This window comes from Lithobates pipiens, unplaced genomic scaffold, assembly GCF_037356315.1.
Source record: "Lithobates pipiens isolate NorthernLeopardFrog02 unplaced genomic scaffold, aLitPip1_a1.2 Scaffold_74, whole genome shotgun sequence".
In the NCBI taxonomy this organism is placed as follows: domain Eukaryota; kingdom Metazoa; phylum Chordata; class Amphibia; order Anura; family Ranidae; genus Lithobates; species Lithobates pipiens.
The window spans coordinates 189,409-207,537 of NW_027507897.1; the positions used below are offsets into that span (position 1 = coordinate 189,409).

The window sequence follows — 18,129 nt, forward strand, 5'->3', positions numbered from 1 at the left end:
GTGAACAGCAGTTTTCAGCTCTTTCCACAGATTCTCGATTGGATTCAGGTCTGGACTTTGACTTGGCCATTCTAACACCTGGATACGTTTATTTGTGAACCATTCCTTTGTAGATTTTGCTTATGTTTGGGATCATTATCTTGTTGGAAGATGAATCTCTGTCCCATTTTCAGGTCTTTTGCAGACTCCAACAGGTTTTCATCCAGAATGGTCCTGTATTTGGCTGCATCCATCTTCCCCTCAATTTTAACCATCTTCCCTGTCCCTGCTGAAGAAAAGCAGGCCCAAACCATGATGCTGCCACCACGTTCGACAGTGGGGATGGTGTGTTGAGGGTGATGAGCTGTGTTGCTTTTACGCCAAACATATCGTTTTGCATTGTGAGCAAAAAGTTCGATTTTGGTTTCATCTGACCAGAGCACCTTCTTCCACATGTTTGGTGTGTCTCCCAGGTGGCTTGTGGCAAACTTTAGACGAGACTTTTTATGGATATCTTTGAGAAATGGCTTTCTTGCCACTCTTCCATAAAGGCCAGATTTGTGCAGTGTACGACTGATTGTTGTCCTATGGACAGACTCTCCCACCTCAGCTGTAGTTCTCTGCAGTTCATCCAGAGTGATCATGGGCCTCTTGGCTGCATCTCTGATCAGTCTTCTCCTTGTCTGAGCTGAAAGTTTAGAGGGACAGCCAGGTCTTGGTAGATTTGCAGTGGTCTGATACTCCTTCCATTTCACAATGATCGCTTGCACAGTGCTCCTTGGGATGTTTAAAGCTTGGGAAATCTTTTTGTATCCAAATCCAGCTTAAGACTTCTCCACAACAGTATTACGGACCTGCCTGGTGTGTTCCTTGGTCTTCATGATGCTCTCTGTGCTTTCAACAGAATCCTGAGACTATCACAGAGCAGGTGCATTTATACAAAGACTTGATTACACACAGGTGGATTCTATTTATCACCATCAGTCATTTAGGACAACATTGGATCATTCAGAGATCCTCGCTGAACTTCTGGAGTGAATTTGCTGCACTGAAAGTAAAGGGGCCGAATAATTTTGCACGCACCACTTTTCAGTTTTTTATTTGCTAAAAAAGTTTAAAATATCCAATAGATTTCGTTCCACTTCACAATTGTGTCCCACTTGTTGGTGATTCTTCACAAAAAATAAAATTTTTATATCTTTATGTTTGAAGCCTGAAATGTGGCAAAAGGTTGAAAAGTTCAAGGGGGCCGAATACTTTCGCAAGGCACTGTACCTCCAGCTGCAGCCATATCATGTGTACACCCCCAGCTGTTCCCTCTGCAGCTTAAGGGGGAGAAGTTGGGGGTGGTAATAACAGCTTAACCATGTAGTTTTACTGCCCCTCCAACATGACATGTGAACAAGCCCTTGGTTCACATCTGTGTGGCTGCGTGTAGGGAAGCCCATTCATTTCAATGGGCTTCCCTACCCACGAAAATGCAGGGAAAGAAGTCCCCAATCTTTTTTTTTTTTTTTTTTTATTGAACTGCACCAAAAGCACCCCATGTTTTTCAATGTGTGGGGTACCATTAAGAATTAATGGAACCCCTAAAGAACAGAGGCAAGAGAATTCTTGCTGGGCAGTGTATTAGTGCTTGAACGAACACGCAGACAGAATTTTAATGGTTCAATGGTCGGCCCTCGTGCATGTTCACTTCATCAAATCTGGCCCTCTTTGAAAAAAATTTGGACACCCCTGCATTAAGCCAAAGAAATAAAGGAATGATAGCCTTGTAAGGATTGTCCCAGCATGAAGAGTTCTCACTTGGTTCCCTGTATATGTGTGTCTCCTTCCAGTGTTTCCACAATTAATTGGACCGCTGAATGGAGACCTTCATAGACTGTGGTATATTTATATATAAGGGAGTCTGCTGCGATTGCCAGGGAAGGAGGGATCCTTGAGGCCACCCACCTCGCCCAGATCACAGATCCTGTGTGACCTGGAGGGGACTGGGGAGGGCTCATCTGTCCACTGACATGCCAGGCGAGGTTCACATCACCGCCATTGCGTATATCTCCACCGAATCCATCTTCAAGGTATCCCAGAGGTGTGGGTGGCGGCAAGTGTGCCCCCAGCTGATAGTTATCAGCAGAGGGGAATCAGGGCCGCACTTGCAAAAAAGGGGAGGATCGGAGGTGGCCGAGCAGCAGAAAAATAATAAAAATTGCTAAAAATATCTTGCCTATCAAGGAGCCTCAAACAGTCAACAACTTAGAGATGCTCCAGACTTCCTACATCCAGAGAAATCAGAGTGTGTGGGGTATGGACCATAAGTTATCAGGTTGGCGAGGAACATTTGCCCAGGTTAAAACAGAGCAAAGAAAAACTGCCAGGAATGCCTACCTCTAGACTCTGCGAAACAAGGAGGAAGCCACACTTGTGTGTGCAGATCCTGCAGGGTCACTAGATCATTCCTTTCTAATGGCAGAGGCTTCTTGCATCAGGAAACTTGCTTGTTCAGCATGCAAAAGGGTCCAGGGTGTCATGGTGCTTCCCCTAACTTCCATGAAGAACACACCCAGATGACTGGACCACTCCCTTATGTCTAGAAGAGGCCAGCTGAAAGAAACTGGCCTTCTGAAGATCGCACTTGAAGTGAGCAGAGAGGACAGGGCTGGAATACAAGGTTGCTTCCCAAAATCAGGATAAAAACATTTTTTCTCGACACAGCAAAACGTCCTGTTCCTACTCAATGGTAGAGGCTTGCTAGCACCATGATGTTGTCTGGGACAGATGATTGCGCAGCCAGACACGGCGCACGGAGCGGAGGGGGAGATGAACGGGGCTTTGATCCCCCGCATCACTAAACTCTAGGATAGGTAAGTGTCTGATTATAGTTTTGCAAACGGCTGGAGGGATGCCAGTTTGAGACCCCTGTCCTAGATGCTACCAGCAGGCCATAACAGCTAAACTCTAAACCTCCAGACATCTGCTCTACACACTCAATAAGGTAAGGATTCCCTGCAGTGGTGGGGGTATCCTTTTTTGAGTCATTTAGACAATTCTGCTCAGGCAAAATAGGGCTAAGGGCAGGGCTCACCAGCAAATACTGGGTTTTGCAGGGGGATTCTAACTGTTGGGTGGGAGAATCCTCGAATGCCTAGTTGTTTCCCTGTTACGGTGGGCCACTGGCAGATCCACAGTGGATGTAGACCACTGTTTATCAAAGTCCTTCCCAAAACCTAGTTAGGGTGCAGGGGGTTTCCAGGACCCACCAGAGTGCTTTCAATCTACATGGAATACCTCAAAGAGCAGGTCTTTGCAATTATAAGAGCTCTGAAAGACCCAAATATTAAAGATATCTGAGTAGAATGTACTGCATCAATAGGAGCTGAAAGGCTCTCCTTTAACCACATCACGCAAATCGCCATACCCGTACGCTGGTACTTAGCTGCTGCCATTACCCTGGTTTTTAGCATCAAGCTGCCATAACCTTGGTATTTTCAGAAACAGCATGCGTGTCTCTTTAAGATAAAGGTAACCTCCATGGTGGATTTGCCACAAGATCACTTTTATCGGTGGCAGGAGAGGTGCGTTTTTTTTTTTTTTTAAACTGTCAAAATAAAAAAATCTAAAAGTAAAATAAAAAAAAACAAAAAAAAAAATTTAAGCACCCCGTCCCGACGAGCTCGTGTGCAGAAGTGAACGCATACGTGGGTAGCGCCCGCATTTGAAAACGGTGTTCAAATCACACATGTGAGGTATCGCTTTGATCGTTAGAGTGAGAGTAATAATCCTAATCCTAGACCTCCTCTGCAACTTAAGACTGGTAAATTTTTAAACATCGCCTATGGAGATTTTTTTATGAGTAAAAGTTTGTCGCCATTCCACAAGCAGGTGCAATTTTGAAGCATGACATGTTGGGTATCAATTTACTCTGCATAATATTATTATCTTTCACAATGTGAAAAAAAGAATTTGGCTAACTTTACTGTTTTTTTTTTTTTTTTTTTTTTTTAATTAAAAAATAAGACAAGTGCGCTTGTAAGACCACTGCGCAAAAAACAGTGTGACAAAAAGTATTGCAACGACCACCATTTTATTCTCTAGGGTGTTAGAAAGAAACTGGGATTTTTATACTCACTGTAAAATCCTTCTCTGAAGTTCATTGACAGATACAGCTCCTTTAAATTTTGACCTTAGGGTTATCACGCCACCTTCAGGACTAGGCAGAACATGCAAAACATGTAAAACAGCAAGACTACACAGTACCACCCAGGAGGTGGTCCCACTGGCTATAACCCCTCACCCTGCTTCCTGCGGCTCAGTTCATCAAAAAGCAGTACAAACAAAACTAGGAGGGGTGGGTGATGTGTCTGTCAATGAACTTTAGAGAAAAGGATTTTACGGCGAGTACAAAAATCCTATTTCCTCTTTCATTCATTGACGGAGTCAACTCCTTTAAATTTCGATCTTAGGGACATCCCCAAGCAGTGTAAAAATAAATAAATAAATAAATAAATAGGGGGGGGGAGGGGTGGAAACAGAAAGAAATAACTTCAGCCACAACAAGAGGAACTCTTCAAACAGAAAAGTTGCCACCTTAAACGGCTGCCATCAAAACCTGCGGCCAACTTATGCATCTAAAAATGCATTCACAATAAACTTGTAACTTAATGAAAGTGTGAATTGCAACCTTACACCGCCGCCTGAAAAACCTTGCAGCCAAAGCAAGCATCCGAAGATGCGCTTGCGTCAACTTTGTAGAATTTTTTGAAAGTGTGAACGCCGCCTTACACACCTGGGAAACAGACGCTTGATGTCGGATAGCCCAGGAGGCTCCAATTGCCCTGGTGGAATGAGCTGCGACAGGAAAAAGGGGGTACCCACCCCTTTAAGGCATAGGCCTGAAACACGATTTGTCTGATCCAGCGAGAGATGGTGGTCGACAAGACCACCAGACCTTTTTCTACAGACCAGCCACCGAGACAAAGTCTGACCTCCGGAAAGGAGCCGTAGCAGACAGATGCACCCGTAGAGCCTGGACCACATCCAGGGAATGTAAAGCAACTTCTTTCAGATGTGTCGGCTTAGGACATAGGGATGGTAACATGATGTCCTCATTTTAGATGGAAGGCCGAAACCACCTTTGGAAGAAAAGAGGGCTGCGGACGTAGCACTGCCTTATCCTTGTGGAGGACCAAATAGGGAGATTTGCATGACAAGGCTGCCAACTCAGAAACCCACCTGGCATATGTAATAGCTACTAGAAAGACTACTTTCCGAGAAAGAGTCAAAAAGGGAATCTCCCTAATATTTTCAAATGGCGGTTTCTGAAGAACCGATAGCACCAGATTCAAATCCCAAGGAGGTAGCGGTGGTTGAACCGGAGGGGCTACGTGTCAAACTCCTTGCACAAATGTACTCAATGAGTGAGTCACCAAGGGACGTTGGAAAAAGACAGCCAAGGCTGATATCTGGCCCTTGAAGGTGCTTAAGGCAAGTTTCTGATCCTCTCCTCGCTGTAAAAACAGCAGGATCCTGATAACTGAGTATGTGCACGGAGGTCACCCCATCTCCTCACACATGGAGATGTAAGCCTTCCATGTACGATGGTAAATCTTTAGAGAAGATGATTTCCATGTCCTCAGCATAGTGGAAATTACAGAGTCTGACAGACCTTGGTCTGTCAGCCCAGGTACTCCAGGCTTTGAGTCAGCACTAACACCGACTTTTTTAGATTCAGTACCCAACCAAACTCCCGGACAGTCTGTATGGTGATCGCTACATCCTCCCTTAATTCTGAGGTGGAAGCTGCCCTCAGAAGGAGGTCGTCTAAGTAACTCACGATTGTGATCACACGTTGCCTTAAAGAGGAAGGAAAAAAAAAAAACACACACCCTGTAAAGGCAAAGGCATAATGAGCTAGTATGCATAGCTTACTAACTCATTATGAATAACTTACCTGAGAACGAAGCCCCCGAAGCGGTCCTCCGTCTTCCTCTTCGCCGCTGCCATGTATCCCGGAGGGGCTTCCGGGTCTCACTGCTCTGGCGCTGTGATTCGGAGCCATGATGACGTCACTCCCGTGCATGCGCACGGGAGCCAACACTCGCGGCATATCGCCGCGATCTGTGGCCTGCCCAGTGCACCGCTGTCTACGACGCATGCGCCATAGACAGCGGTGGCTGTCTTCGGGTAAATATCTCCTAAACCGTATAGGTTTAGGAGATATTTCTTGGACCTACAGGTAAGCCTTAATCTAGGCTTACCGGTAGGTCAAAGTGGTTTGTAAGGGTTTACAACCACTTTAACAAAGCCAGAATTGGGGCTAAAACCTTGGTGAAGACTCGGGGTGCTGACGCCAAGCCAAAAGGGAGAACCACAAATTGGTAGTGCTCTTCCCCAACTACAAATCGCAGAAACCTGATGCGTGAGGCATATAGGTACATGCAAGTATGCATCCTTGATATCCAAGGACGCCAGGAAGTTCCCCTGATGGAGTGCAGCGTCCACGGAGCAACTGATTCCATCCTGAACCTTTGCATTTTCACAAAGCTGTTGCTGGCCTTGAAGTCCAGGATTGAACGTACTCCTTCCTTCTTTGGGACTACAGATTGGAGTAGAATCCCTGAAAACTTTCCAGCGTTGGTACAGGTACTATCATCCCGCGCAGCAGCAGGTCCAGTACTGCCCCGAACAGGGCTTCTCGATGAGCCGGAAGCAGATGAAGGTTGGAGGGAAAGAATCTATCTTGTATCCCGATGAAACCAGTTCGCAAACCCACTGGTCGGACAGTAGGGAGGTCCACCAAGCTGCAAACTCCCCAAGGCGACCCCACACCCGAGAGTTTTTGGGGGTGTCATTTGTGGTATACACATGCCATGTGAGAGAAATAACCTATTACAATGACAATTTTGTGGGAAAAAAAAAATGAAAAATCTTAATTTTGCAAAGAATTGTGGGAAAAAAATGACATCAAAAAGCTCACCATGCCTCTTACTAAATACATTGGAATGTCTACTTTCCAAAAAGGGGTCAATTGGGGGGTATTTGTACTTTCCTGGCTTGTTCGGGTCACAAGAAGTGAGATCGACCACCAGTACATCAGATGTGATCAATTTTGTATGATTCGCACCACAGCTTGTAGACTCTCTAACTTTCACAAAGACCAAATAATATCCACTAATTTGGGTTATTTTTACCAAAGATATGTAGCAGTATAAACTATGGTCAAAATTTATGAAGAAAAATTAATAATTTGCATAATTTTGTCACAGAAACAAAGAAATATGCGTTTTTTTCAAAATTTTCGGTCTTTTTTCATTTATAGCACAAAAAATAAAAACCCCAGAGGTGATCAAATACCACCAAAAGAAAGCTCTATTTGTGGGGGAAAAAAAAAAGGACAAAAAATTCATTTGGGTATAGTGTTGCATGACTGAGTAATTGTCATTCAAAGTGTGAGAGCACCGAAAGCTGAAAATTGGTCTGGGCAGGAAGGGTGTTTAAGTGCCCAGTAAGCAAGTGGTTTAAGGTCAGCGACTACAGTATTTGTAGCTGCCATTACCATTTTTTCCTAGGGTAAATATCCTCTATAAATTCATTCTACGCATATAAAAAACAAATACTTTCTCAATGTTCCTCTTACCTCCTAGAACAATTCCTTCCATGTTATGCTTTGCCATCAGTTTCTTTACTTCAGCCAGCTTATTTTCCCAGTCAAGAAGGACGGCTGCCTTTTGCTCAGCAGAGAAGTTGGATGTATGAGGGTGCTTCTGTACAATGTGTCTTTTTATGCTACTATCTTTCAGTACAGTTAGTGAAGAGCAACAGTACATGCAGACCACACTTCCTCGCAGTCCATTGTAGTCCATCAGGTAATGTGAGCGCCAACGCATTTGATAAGGCAGGCCCTGGAAATTTGTAATGGAATTACCCCCATTATCTTGCCACAAACTAACCTCCCATATGGCAGGGTCAACCCCTGCAGGCCACAAAGAAGGCTCGGTGTTAACAGAGGATGATGCCTTTTGTATCTGGAGGTCTTCCGGAACTGTAATAACTTTGGGAGCAATAACCCGATAGTTTTTTGAAGTGTCAGAAGTGGAGGTAGAGGGCTTTGGTTTTGGAGGTGTAATCACTGTATGCTCTGGTAGAACAGAGACCCGTGTGATAAGAATGGGTGCTGGAGTTTCCACTGTAAAAAAGGAAAACAAACAGAAAAAAGAATATGAATGGACATACAGTAAAATAAATATAATACTGATGCTTATCAAATTGCTGTAGCTTCACTGTTATGGATGTCACTCACTTTTTAACAGGGGAACTCCAATTCCCAACACTGCTGGAGCTTGCTGTACTTGTGGAACTTGTTGCACCTGAATTATACGTTTCTCTGGAGTTGATAGCGTCTGCCCTTCTTCTATCAGCTTTGGACAATTATGCTTCTCCTGCTCATTTTTGATATTCCCAACTATCGTCTCCACAGCTGAAGCAAGAACCGGTCCTTTAAGTCTCATGATCGGTTCAGTCTGTTGGCTCCCCATTTTCACTTTTTCTTGCACACACTGCTTTTCCTTTGACAGTTCCATATGGTTAGACACTTTTACTTGATCATCTTCCAACTGTGCCTCTGCAACCTTACATTGTTGTTCTTCAAGTGATTGCAACTTTTTAACTTTTAACTCCTCATTCCCCAGCAATGGTGCTTCAATACTCATAAGCTTTTCTTCCGCCTCTTTAGCTTTATGCGTCTCTTCCACGAGCAGCTGTGCCCCTTTAGTCTTCCTTTGCCCCTCTTGTAAGAGATTTGTTTCTCTAGCTTTAAGTTTCTCATCCTCCAACAGTTGTGGCTCATTACTTTCCTGTGTCTCTTTCTCCAGCTGTGCCTCTCTAATCTTTTCATGCTCCTCTAGCTTCTTCACTACTTCAGCTTTCAAGCCCTCATCTTGGAGCTTTGCCTCTTCAACATTGGTTTCTTCTTTTTCTTCTCCAATCTTTTCTTCTTCCAGTGATGTCACATTTTTGGACTCTAACTTAGTTTTCTTCAACTGTTGAGCATTGCTAAGTTTGAGACCATCTTTTTCCAAAGCCTCAACATTTTTTTGCTGTCCATTTTCCTTGGTTTCTCCATTAACATTTTCTTTCCCCACATTTTTTTGCAGTCTTGGATCTGTAATGGTTTTCTCTACCAAATAATCCTCTTCGTCTAAATTTTTTGTCAGATCAACCTCTGCATCTTCTTCCTCATCTTCATCCATTTCATCCTCAACATCTACAATCTCTTCTGGAGCCGCCTTACGGTTTATCCATGACTCTACTATAATACCTTTCTGTGCAGTGTTGAAATAAATTGATGTGGGATGATTGTCCAATATGTGCTTTTTAATATCATTAATACTGAGAGTTGGTAAGGCTGTTGCACACATCATACAATACAATGTGTCCCCTTGACAATCATAATCCATCAAAAACTCTAATCGTAACCATTGCTTAAAAGACTCATTCATGTACTGTTCTATTTGGCTTCTGTCTGGAGGTGGAGGCAGAGAAATTTCAGATCCTAATAGAGGACGCCATGATCCTTTTGATGCCAGAGGAAGACGACGACGCTTCTTTTTTGGACCAGGTGTAACTGTACTATCATCTGTAGAAAGAGGAAGGGAGGAGTTTACACATACGCTAATGAAGATGCACATATGTATATATAAAATTATATATAGAGATGTAGATGGAAACACATTCTAAAAAATTAACCAAAATATGAGACTGTTAATGGTGGAAAGGAATTCTTTACAAGACAAAATACACAAATGCTTAACATAGTGACAAGACAAAAAAAAGCCTAGTAAACACAAGAGCTTTCTGCTCTTTTCATACTGAACACTCAAAATTTCACTCGATTGTACTGACATGGTCCTACTGTTCTGCCGAGTGTGTGCGTGCAAGGGTTCTCTGTGCAGGTGAATGGACTGTTGCTTTGATTGTCTGTTGAACCCTTAAAAGTCGCTTTTAACTGCAGGAGTAATGGTAGCAAAGTAAACACTTTGCATACCATCTGTGTGTTTGGGCAACAGGCCCCCACACCATTTAATAACGGACCCCTGGATTTGGCTTCCAGGAATACTAGGCCTGTAGTTTTGAATATTGTCAATGAAAAGTATCCTGGAATTGACCACTGCCAGACTTGATATTTGTAGACCAAGATTTACCTGCCCCCTGCTCTTCGCCACCTGTAAGGGTCTGAGCATCAACACATAGATGGGCATCCCAGCCACCAATGATGACCTCCTTTTCACAGGGAGTCCAAGTGAGGGAATAGGGGTGTTTCTGCTGAATGTGTCGTTTGATGGTGCTGAGTTTCAAGGTGGCCAGGGAACTGCCACACACCATACAGATCATGCTATGAGAACGTGCATTGAAGTCCATCAAATACTCAAGCCTCCAGTGACTGTGATAGTAACGCCGGTGGTCTTTTCCAGGAATGCGACTGTTCCCTGGCCGGGAAGCCCGCTCCTCGCAGTTCTCTTGCCCTCCTTCATGGTTTCTCCCCTCTCCACTACTATCTGGGGAACTCCAGTCAAAAGAGGTGGAACCTGGGAAAAGCCCACCGGTATATGAATCTGATGGATCTGGATACAAGACATCTATTGAGCTTGAATCTATAATAAAGTGAAAGAATAAGGGGTTAAAATAACAGGGCAAAACAAAAGCTAAAGCTATGTCTCAGCAACGTTTAAAATACATGAATGTATTTGGTTAAGGATCAACACCCCAAATTCAAAATCTAGTTTTGAATGGAGCTTGGCAAGTTAAAATGTATTTTCCATCTGCTAACACCATATTATATAACAACATTATTGGTGGCTGTTGGAACAAAAATTCCAATACCTGACAATCATTCCCTACAATCAAGGCTGCCACTGGCCCATTACACATTACCGGCCAGACTCTGATGAACAATTATACTGTATGCAATCATGCTCCTTTGTTCAGAGGGCCATGAAAAAAAATCAAAAAAAAAAAAAAAAAAAAAAAAACAGTTGGTGTGCTAGTGAATGAACACTTTTAAAAGACAACTAGAAAAAATAAATAAATAACTTGCAGATGTTGATGATCATTCAGTGAAATTTAGGGGAAAAGACCCTTTCCTTTACTCTGATAAGAATATAGCACTTTTGGCTTCTGTGTCAGATGTCTTCTTAGGTTAAGAAAGTGATAGCTTTGCAAGATTTTTAAAGGTTTTGTAGTGTTTTCCATAAGCTTGCATGCATATCATATACTGTATGTGTGCATGTGATTCTGATTGCAGATATCAATTTTTATCCTACATAGAAAAATATGGAATTTACAAGTACTTCAAAAATTATATCTTGGGGTACAGTACAGGATACAGAAGTTAATACCATTGGTTATATGCCACTACCTTCAGGTGTTTAGACACTAGGAAAAGCACTCCCGAGAACTACCCCACAGTGTATCCATATAACCTTGCACACTTTGTAAGGCTCAAGTTTAAGCAAGCAGTAAGGACATCAGAGAAAAAAAAGAGGAGGGACCCCTGTCTTGTACTGTACGATATGGAATTTACAGGTACATCAAAATTCCTATTATCTTTATCCTATAGTACAGGGCACAGGAGCTGATTCTAATACCATGGGAGGTCCCCAAGAAATAAATTGAGGGGTGGGCAAAATTGCAGCAAGGGGCCCACACAAATATGGACTCAATGGACCCAAACAGCGGAATCACCTTACAGCCAAAGTATGAATAAGCAGGAGGCTCAAATAGCCAACTGTCAAGAGAAGATTTTAAAAATAGGAAAAGAAGAACAGGCAGTGGCTCTCCGACCCTTAAAAAGGACAGAAGCTAGATGCTGGAAAGGACCCAAGAACCTCAACCGCCAGGGGAATGGGTGCAGGCAAGAACGAGGGACTTCTTTCCTGATGGAAGAAGCCTTAAAGAAATGTAAATTAACCACTTAAGTAAAGGAAGTAAAAAGGAAAAGTGGAATCTCCTAGACTAGAGCTATCTTCCTGAGAGACATGGAAAAGGGGTCAGTTTAAAAAGTGATACATGGCAGGTAGCCATAAAATGACACAACCTATCTAAGAGACATCCCTCAAAGCAAGACAGAGGGAGAAAGAACGACACCCCCAAGGAAGGTAACAATAAAGTCCAAGGGAAGCAAGAAGGACCAACTTCAAGGAAACTTCATTCCTAGGTCATGTTAGAAAAGGAGACCCCAAGTAAAATGCAAGGGGAGCCAAAGCAGAACTACTGCTGTTTGTGATGAGATGGGCAGACAAAAGCTGACATTAGCTACAGACCACATATTGAAAGAGACAGGCACATAAAAAGGGGAACGATTGGGGCTATGCATTAAATCGGCATAGAGAAGAAAGCAGACAATAGCTTTGCTTTCCCAAAGGAATCTGCCAACAGAACTAAGAAATTAATTTATTATATATATATATATATATTTATTTATCTCCAAAGAATTGACTCAGATACCTTTTTTAGAAAGTTACAAGACAACCCATGATCTGGTGGTTAGGTGTCTGCTGAACTCACCACATCTTGTGCTTTATCATTAATGTAAAACCTACACAGAGATATGGTGAAATGGGAAGTAAAGCCTTATTACATTACGTTTGCCTTTAAAGTTAGAAGATCTCTCATATGTGAGATATAGCGGTAGGTTTATAGAAGACCTGGCAGAAGTCACTCTGCTGCAGTTGACCAAATGACAAGTCTACAGGATACCTATGTTAATAGAAGTCCCTCTGGCACTTTTTTTTTCCTTCTTCCTCTTTATTTTAAGGAGTGGGTGCATTCTTTTATGTGAAGATTTCTGAGCAGGTCTAGTGGGCTCAGCTGTGAGGGGTCTGCCATGACGGGAAGGACATGCAGTAGATAATGACTCTGAGGGATGAACAGATGTCATCTGCATGGTAGGGGGAGGCGAGATTAAGGATAGAGGGGTAGGAGGCCCCTTTCCTCAGAGGGCGTATTGATGTATTCCTCAAAGATGCTTCCAAAGAGGAAAGTGATTTCAAGAGTCATGCACAGAAGTATCTTTTCAAGGGCATTCTGCCAACAAGGCTTTAAGCCATAAGATTCTGCACCTATGCACAAGACTTGATCAAGTTCTCCATAGTGTGCATACAGAAGAAGGGCAGTGCTGATGTCAAGCACTGTCATTTTGCAACAAGGTTAGGATTATCAATTGTAAAAAGTTCACCATAGATTTCTCCAGCCCAGTTTTGCCATGATCTGGGCAATCAACAAGGTGGCAATAGCCAGTTGCAAGGCTGGTCCTGCCAAGGCAAAGGAGGACACCAACTGAATCCATAAAGGATGCCAATATTTTAGTGCAAGAATGGCTGAATCCACAGTGTGAACAGTCTTCTTTTAACATGGTTGTAAAAGGCAGAGGGGTTATTACTTTACTGCATATTATGCAGGAAGAAACTCTCTGCATGAAGCTCCCTCCGCACGTTGCACCAATCATTACATAAAGGCTCATTAAAAACGTGATCCATATAAGAGAAGGGCTTCCCAGGAATAGCCTTCTTTTCCATGCTTAAGTGTATGTTGGGGATAAGTAAACCTCACTAAAATTATTTTTATGCCACAACTTCTGTACATTTTACACAACACACCCATGGTGCTCCAGCTTAAAATATTCTGCATTATTAATTCCATGTTTTGTTCCTTCATATGGCTTAATAGACCTCCAATGATTAGGTTAGAACTGCAGAAACCCAAAAAGAGGCAGGTAGGCTAGCCTTATCCAATCCTTGGCTCTACTATTTGGCAGCTCAGCTGCAGCATATTGCCCAAGCTATGCCTAAGGTGTCTGTTGCTGAGGGGGGAAAAGAGGATCCAACCACAGCCCTTTTGAGATATGTCACGGGAATGCATAATGTAGCCACATGTCTGGAAGCTTTAGCTTTTACTAAATCAAATAAACTTTTCCCTACATACATTTTATTGCAAAAGGTGTGGAACAAACGTAAACAGCTACAGGATATCACTGGCTTCACTGGGTATAGCCCTATTTTGGACAATAGGCACTATAAAGAACATCCCTGACATGTGGCATACGATGGAAATCACATGGAGTCACACACTTGGTACATATCTTTTAATGCTTCTTTATAGAATTACAGGCTAAATTTGGGTTGCCACAATCAATGTACTGCCCTTATTTGCAGCTGCAACATGCAATTAAAGGTACAATCAGGTGGAACTTTATGAATACAATCCCCAGCTCGTTTTTCATTACATGATAGAGGTATCCCATTTCAAGGGATTTATATCCATTGTCAAGTCTATGCTATTGTCTACGTTCCCAAACAGCTTTCTAGCTAGGGTGGTGACCAGGTGGCAGAGATATGTGGGCACATTTGAGGAAGACCAATGGGAGGAAGCGTTACAGGCTGTACAGTTGTGCTCTCGCAATACAGCACAATGTTTTTTCCCAGCTGTATATTGTGTTGCGGGTACATCTTATGGCCACAAGGCTATATAGGACGGTGATAAGAGAAAATACCGATTGCACTAGGTGCTCTAGAGACCATAAGGACCCTATTCATCTTTTATGGCTCTGCCCAAAGTTAAATCTTTACCGGTCGGTTGTCACTGCAACCATTAATAAGGTATTCCAGGTCCACGTTCCCGTGGACCCCAGACCATGTATATTGGGAATCCTTGATGATCTTCAATTTGAAGACAACCCTAAAAAGGCAATTGCCAGGGTTTTTTTCTGGCCCATAAGCTTATTCTTAGATGTTGGAAGGTGACCGAGCCTCCTACCCTGAAGGAATGGATTGCCCAAATGGGAGTCACCCTACACTTGGAAAAATATATTTTCCAACGACATGGCCGCCCTGATAAATTTAACGTATTATGGTTGGACACCCCTGGCCTATCTCCAGTAGATTTAGTTATGGACAGATTGCATCTTTAATGTGGATGCCGGAACAGCTTAAAAGGTATAATTGATTGTACAGCGACGTAATAATGCTTATATTTTGAGACATGAAGGGTTGGCATGGTGGGGGACCTGCTGTTATAATCCGTGGAAATGGAGATCTTGTATGTACATACATGACAGTTTTAACTGGAAACTATATTGTTCCTGTGTGTTCTTTTCAATCTCAATAAAATCCTTTTTGAGAAAAACAAAAAGCAAACAAAAAATAAATAAAAAATTCTCACCTTAAACAGTAGTCACTGGAATTGGAATCCTCACTGGATATTTTAAAGGAGTTGCAATGTCAGGTGTTTTTTTTTTTTATCTTAATGCATTCTATGCATTCGGATAAAAAGCCTTCTGTGTGCAGCAGCCTCCCTCACACTTACCTGAGGTCCCTCTCTGTCCAGCGATGTCGACAAATGTCTCAGCCGTCCAAGATTTTCCTTCCCGATTGGCTGAGACACAGCAACGGCGCCACTGGCTCGCGCTGTGGCAAAGTCAGCTAGCCAATCAGGGGAGAGAGGGGACGGGGCCAGGTTGGGGCTCCGTGTCTGAATAGATACACAGAGTTGTGACTCAGCTCCGGTGCCCACATAGCAAGCTACTTGCTGTGGGGGTACTGAACAGGAGGGAGAGGCCAGGAGCAGCGAAGAGGCACCTGAGAAAAGGAGGATCTGGGCTGCTCTGTGCAAATCCAATGCAACAGAGCAGGTAAGTATAATGTTGTTTTTCCTATAATAACAAACAATACTTTACAATCACTTTAACTTCAACTCGTTTTGGTGACAACTATAAAATCTTGGGATTTCCCTTCAGTTGCCAATCTCCTCCATGAGGATACAAGCAATAAAAAAAAAAAAAAAAAAAAAAAACACACCTCTTTACAAAAGGGTTTAAACCCTCTTCACTGAAGAATTAAAATAAGTAAGTCGCAGACCCCTCTTTGTCCTATCTTCTTTTTCTTCTAGAGCTTTTCTTTTTCTCTTCTCACATGCCCCAGAGGATTATATTCTTTAAAGCATTATATTGATACCAATATAACACACTCCGCAGGGGCTTATCCTATTGCATTTCCTGCTACATCAATAAGAGAAATATATGTTTTTACCTACATTAAGGTTAGGTTCACATCTAGGCAGCGCTGCATGCCATGTTTTGGCAAAGCAGCCTATTAGATTGAATGGGCTCTGGTACCTGCGTTTCCTGCAGGGAAAAGGTCATTGCAACTTTTTTTAAAGTTGCCTGCAGGGAAACATTCTCTATGTTTTTCAGTGCATGGGGGTGTCATTAAGAATTAATGCAAGCCATGTGTTTTCTTTAAAGCTCCACGTTATGTGTGCGACTGAATGTAGGTGTGGGAATGCATGCATTTCCACACCTGCTCAAATGTGAAGCCAACCAAAGGGCAGAATGGGTTTGTCCAAAGTGGTTTTCGAGCCCTGGATAAAATTACTAACATAGTACCTTTGATCATGTGACTAAAGTGTTTAAAGGCCCAGTCCAACTTTAGCATAAATAAATGCACAGCGGGAGTCCACCGGGACTCCGCGTTTTTTTTTTTTTTTTTAAAAGCCAGCAGCTACAAATACTGCAGCTGCTGACTTTTAAAATAGTGACACTTACCTGTCCAGCGCGCCCGCGATGTCGGCACCCGAAGCCGATCTGTAGGTCGTCTGTCGGGTCCTGCCGCCGCCATCTTGGGTATGGGAATCAGGAAATGGAGCCTTTCGGCTTCATTTCCCGGTTCCCTACTGCGCATGCGCGAATCGCGCTGCGCAATGAGGACGCTCCCCGCTGCCTCTGGGATCTGTGTGTTTCCCAGCAGGCAGCGGGGCACTTGCGGGAAGGGGCGGGCACTTGCGGAAAGGGGCGTAAGTTACGCCCCTTTCCGCAGAGAGCTATCCCGGAAGTGGGTGCAGTTACCTGGATTATCCAGGTAAATGCACCCCCCTCCCCCCTGAAAGGTGCCGATTGTGGCACCGGAGGGGGGGAGGGTTCCGATGAGCGGAAGGTCCACTTTAGGGTGGACCTCCGCTTTAAGTAAAAAAAAAAAAAAAATTATATTATTTTTTGTTAAGGAGCTGGGAAAGCTTTGCAACCTTGATCAGTGGATTACACATGCAATGTTCTGGCTCCTGCAGACTCTTTGTGCATCCGCTTGCTATGGCTGAAGGAAGTTGGATTACAACTGGGATGTTACCGCACTTGTGCTCCATTGAGATCCACGAGTCTCTCTGTCACGGTGGCAAACAGGACTTAAATAAAAAATGAATGTAAATGAATGATGCAGCTGTGTAAATTTTCACAGAAGCTGGCAGGGAGAAGCATCACTGGCTTCTGTAAGAAGGGGTGGTGGTTTGAGAGTGGGGGCTGCAGATTCTGACCATACTTCCTGTTAAACCCCAAATACAGGTGTATTGTGTAACAAGCTCCGAAAGGAGTTAGCCTTTAAAATAGTATTACTTTAGTATTTGCATTGTTTTGCACACAATACTTTAGGCCTGTTGATTACTTAAAACTATATTTAAAAAAAATAGATATACTTATATTCTGAAAGCAGATACCCTGGAAAAAATAGTTGTAGTTCAATTTTTTTTATGTCACACGATATTACCGCAACAGTTTATCAAGTAAAAAAGAAAAAAAAAGCACACCAAGGTTAATTTTAAGTCACACAAAACACAATATATTACCAATTTGTTGGTAAAATATAAAAGACGAGGTTGTGCCGAGTAAAAGGCTATATAACATATCAAGCCTTGAAATTGTAAGCCTGTAGAACTTTGCTACCCCAATATTTCAACAAGAGGCACTTATTGACCTACAGGTAATCAGTTTAGTGATATCCATGAATAATGGGCCTAGAATTAATGTTCTCACTCTCACGTGTGCAGCGATAGGCAACATGTGTAGAGTAATCAATGTATTAAAGCACTGGCACCCTGACACTTGTGTTTATTATTCCATGTACATGTAGGTGGGGTGTGGCTCTAATTTTTTTTTTTGGGGGGGGGGATTTTATATAGTTTGGCGCAACTTTTCTTTTTACAGTGACATTTTTTCATCACATAGGAGACATGAAGTCTCCCATGTGATGCTTTTTTTTGGTGACAGGTTCTCTTTAATGAGAAATCAGGGGTCTGTTGAGCCCCTGATGTCTGACCTGCCCTGTTGAATCTAAC

At 42.9% G+C, this 18,129-nt stretch overlaps 1 protein-coding gene across 3 annotated transcripts in view; it reads right to left on the bottom strand.

Moving 5' to 3' along the window:
• The window catches only part of LOC143959413 (uncharacterized), a 116,739-nt gene that overhangs the window by 72,797 nt on the left and 25,813 nt on the right, over positions 1-18,129 (bottom strand). Inside the window, exons 2-4 of one of the 3 annotated variants that reach the window (XM_077468049.1) lie at positions 10,176-10,625; positions 8,276-9,610; positions 7,613-8,161 (exon numbers count right to left, since the gene is read on the bottom strand). In XM_077468049.1, the coding sequence (XP_077324175.1) occupies positions 7,613-8,161; positions 8,276-9,610; positions 10,176-10,625 (2,334 nt within the window). Of the gene's footprint in view, positions 1-7,612; positions 8,162-8,275; positions 9,611-9,876; positions 10,132-10,175; positions 10,626-18,129 lie in introns of those variants that run through there. The other 2 variants (XM_077468051.1, XM_077468050.1) reach the window with 2 other exon arrangements.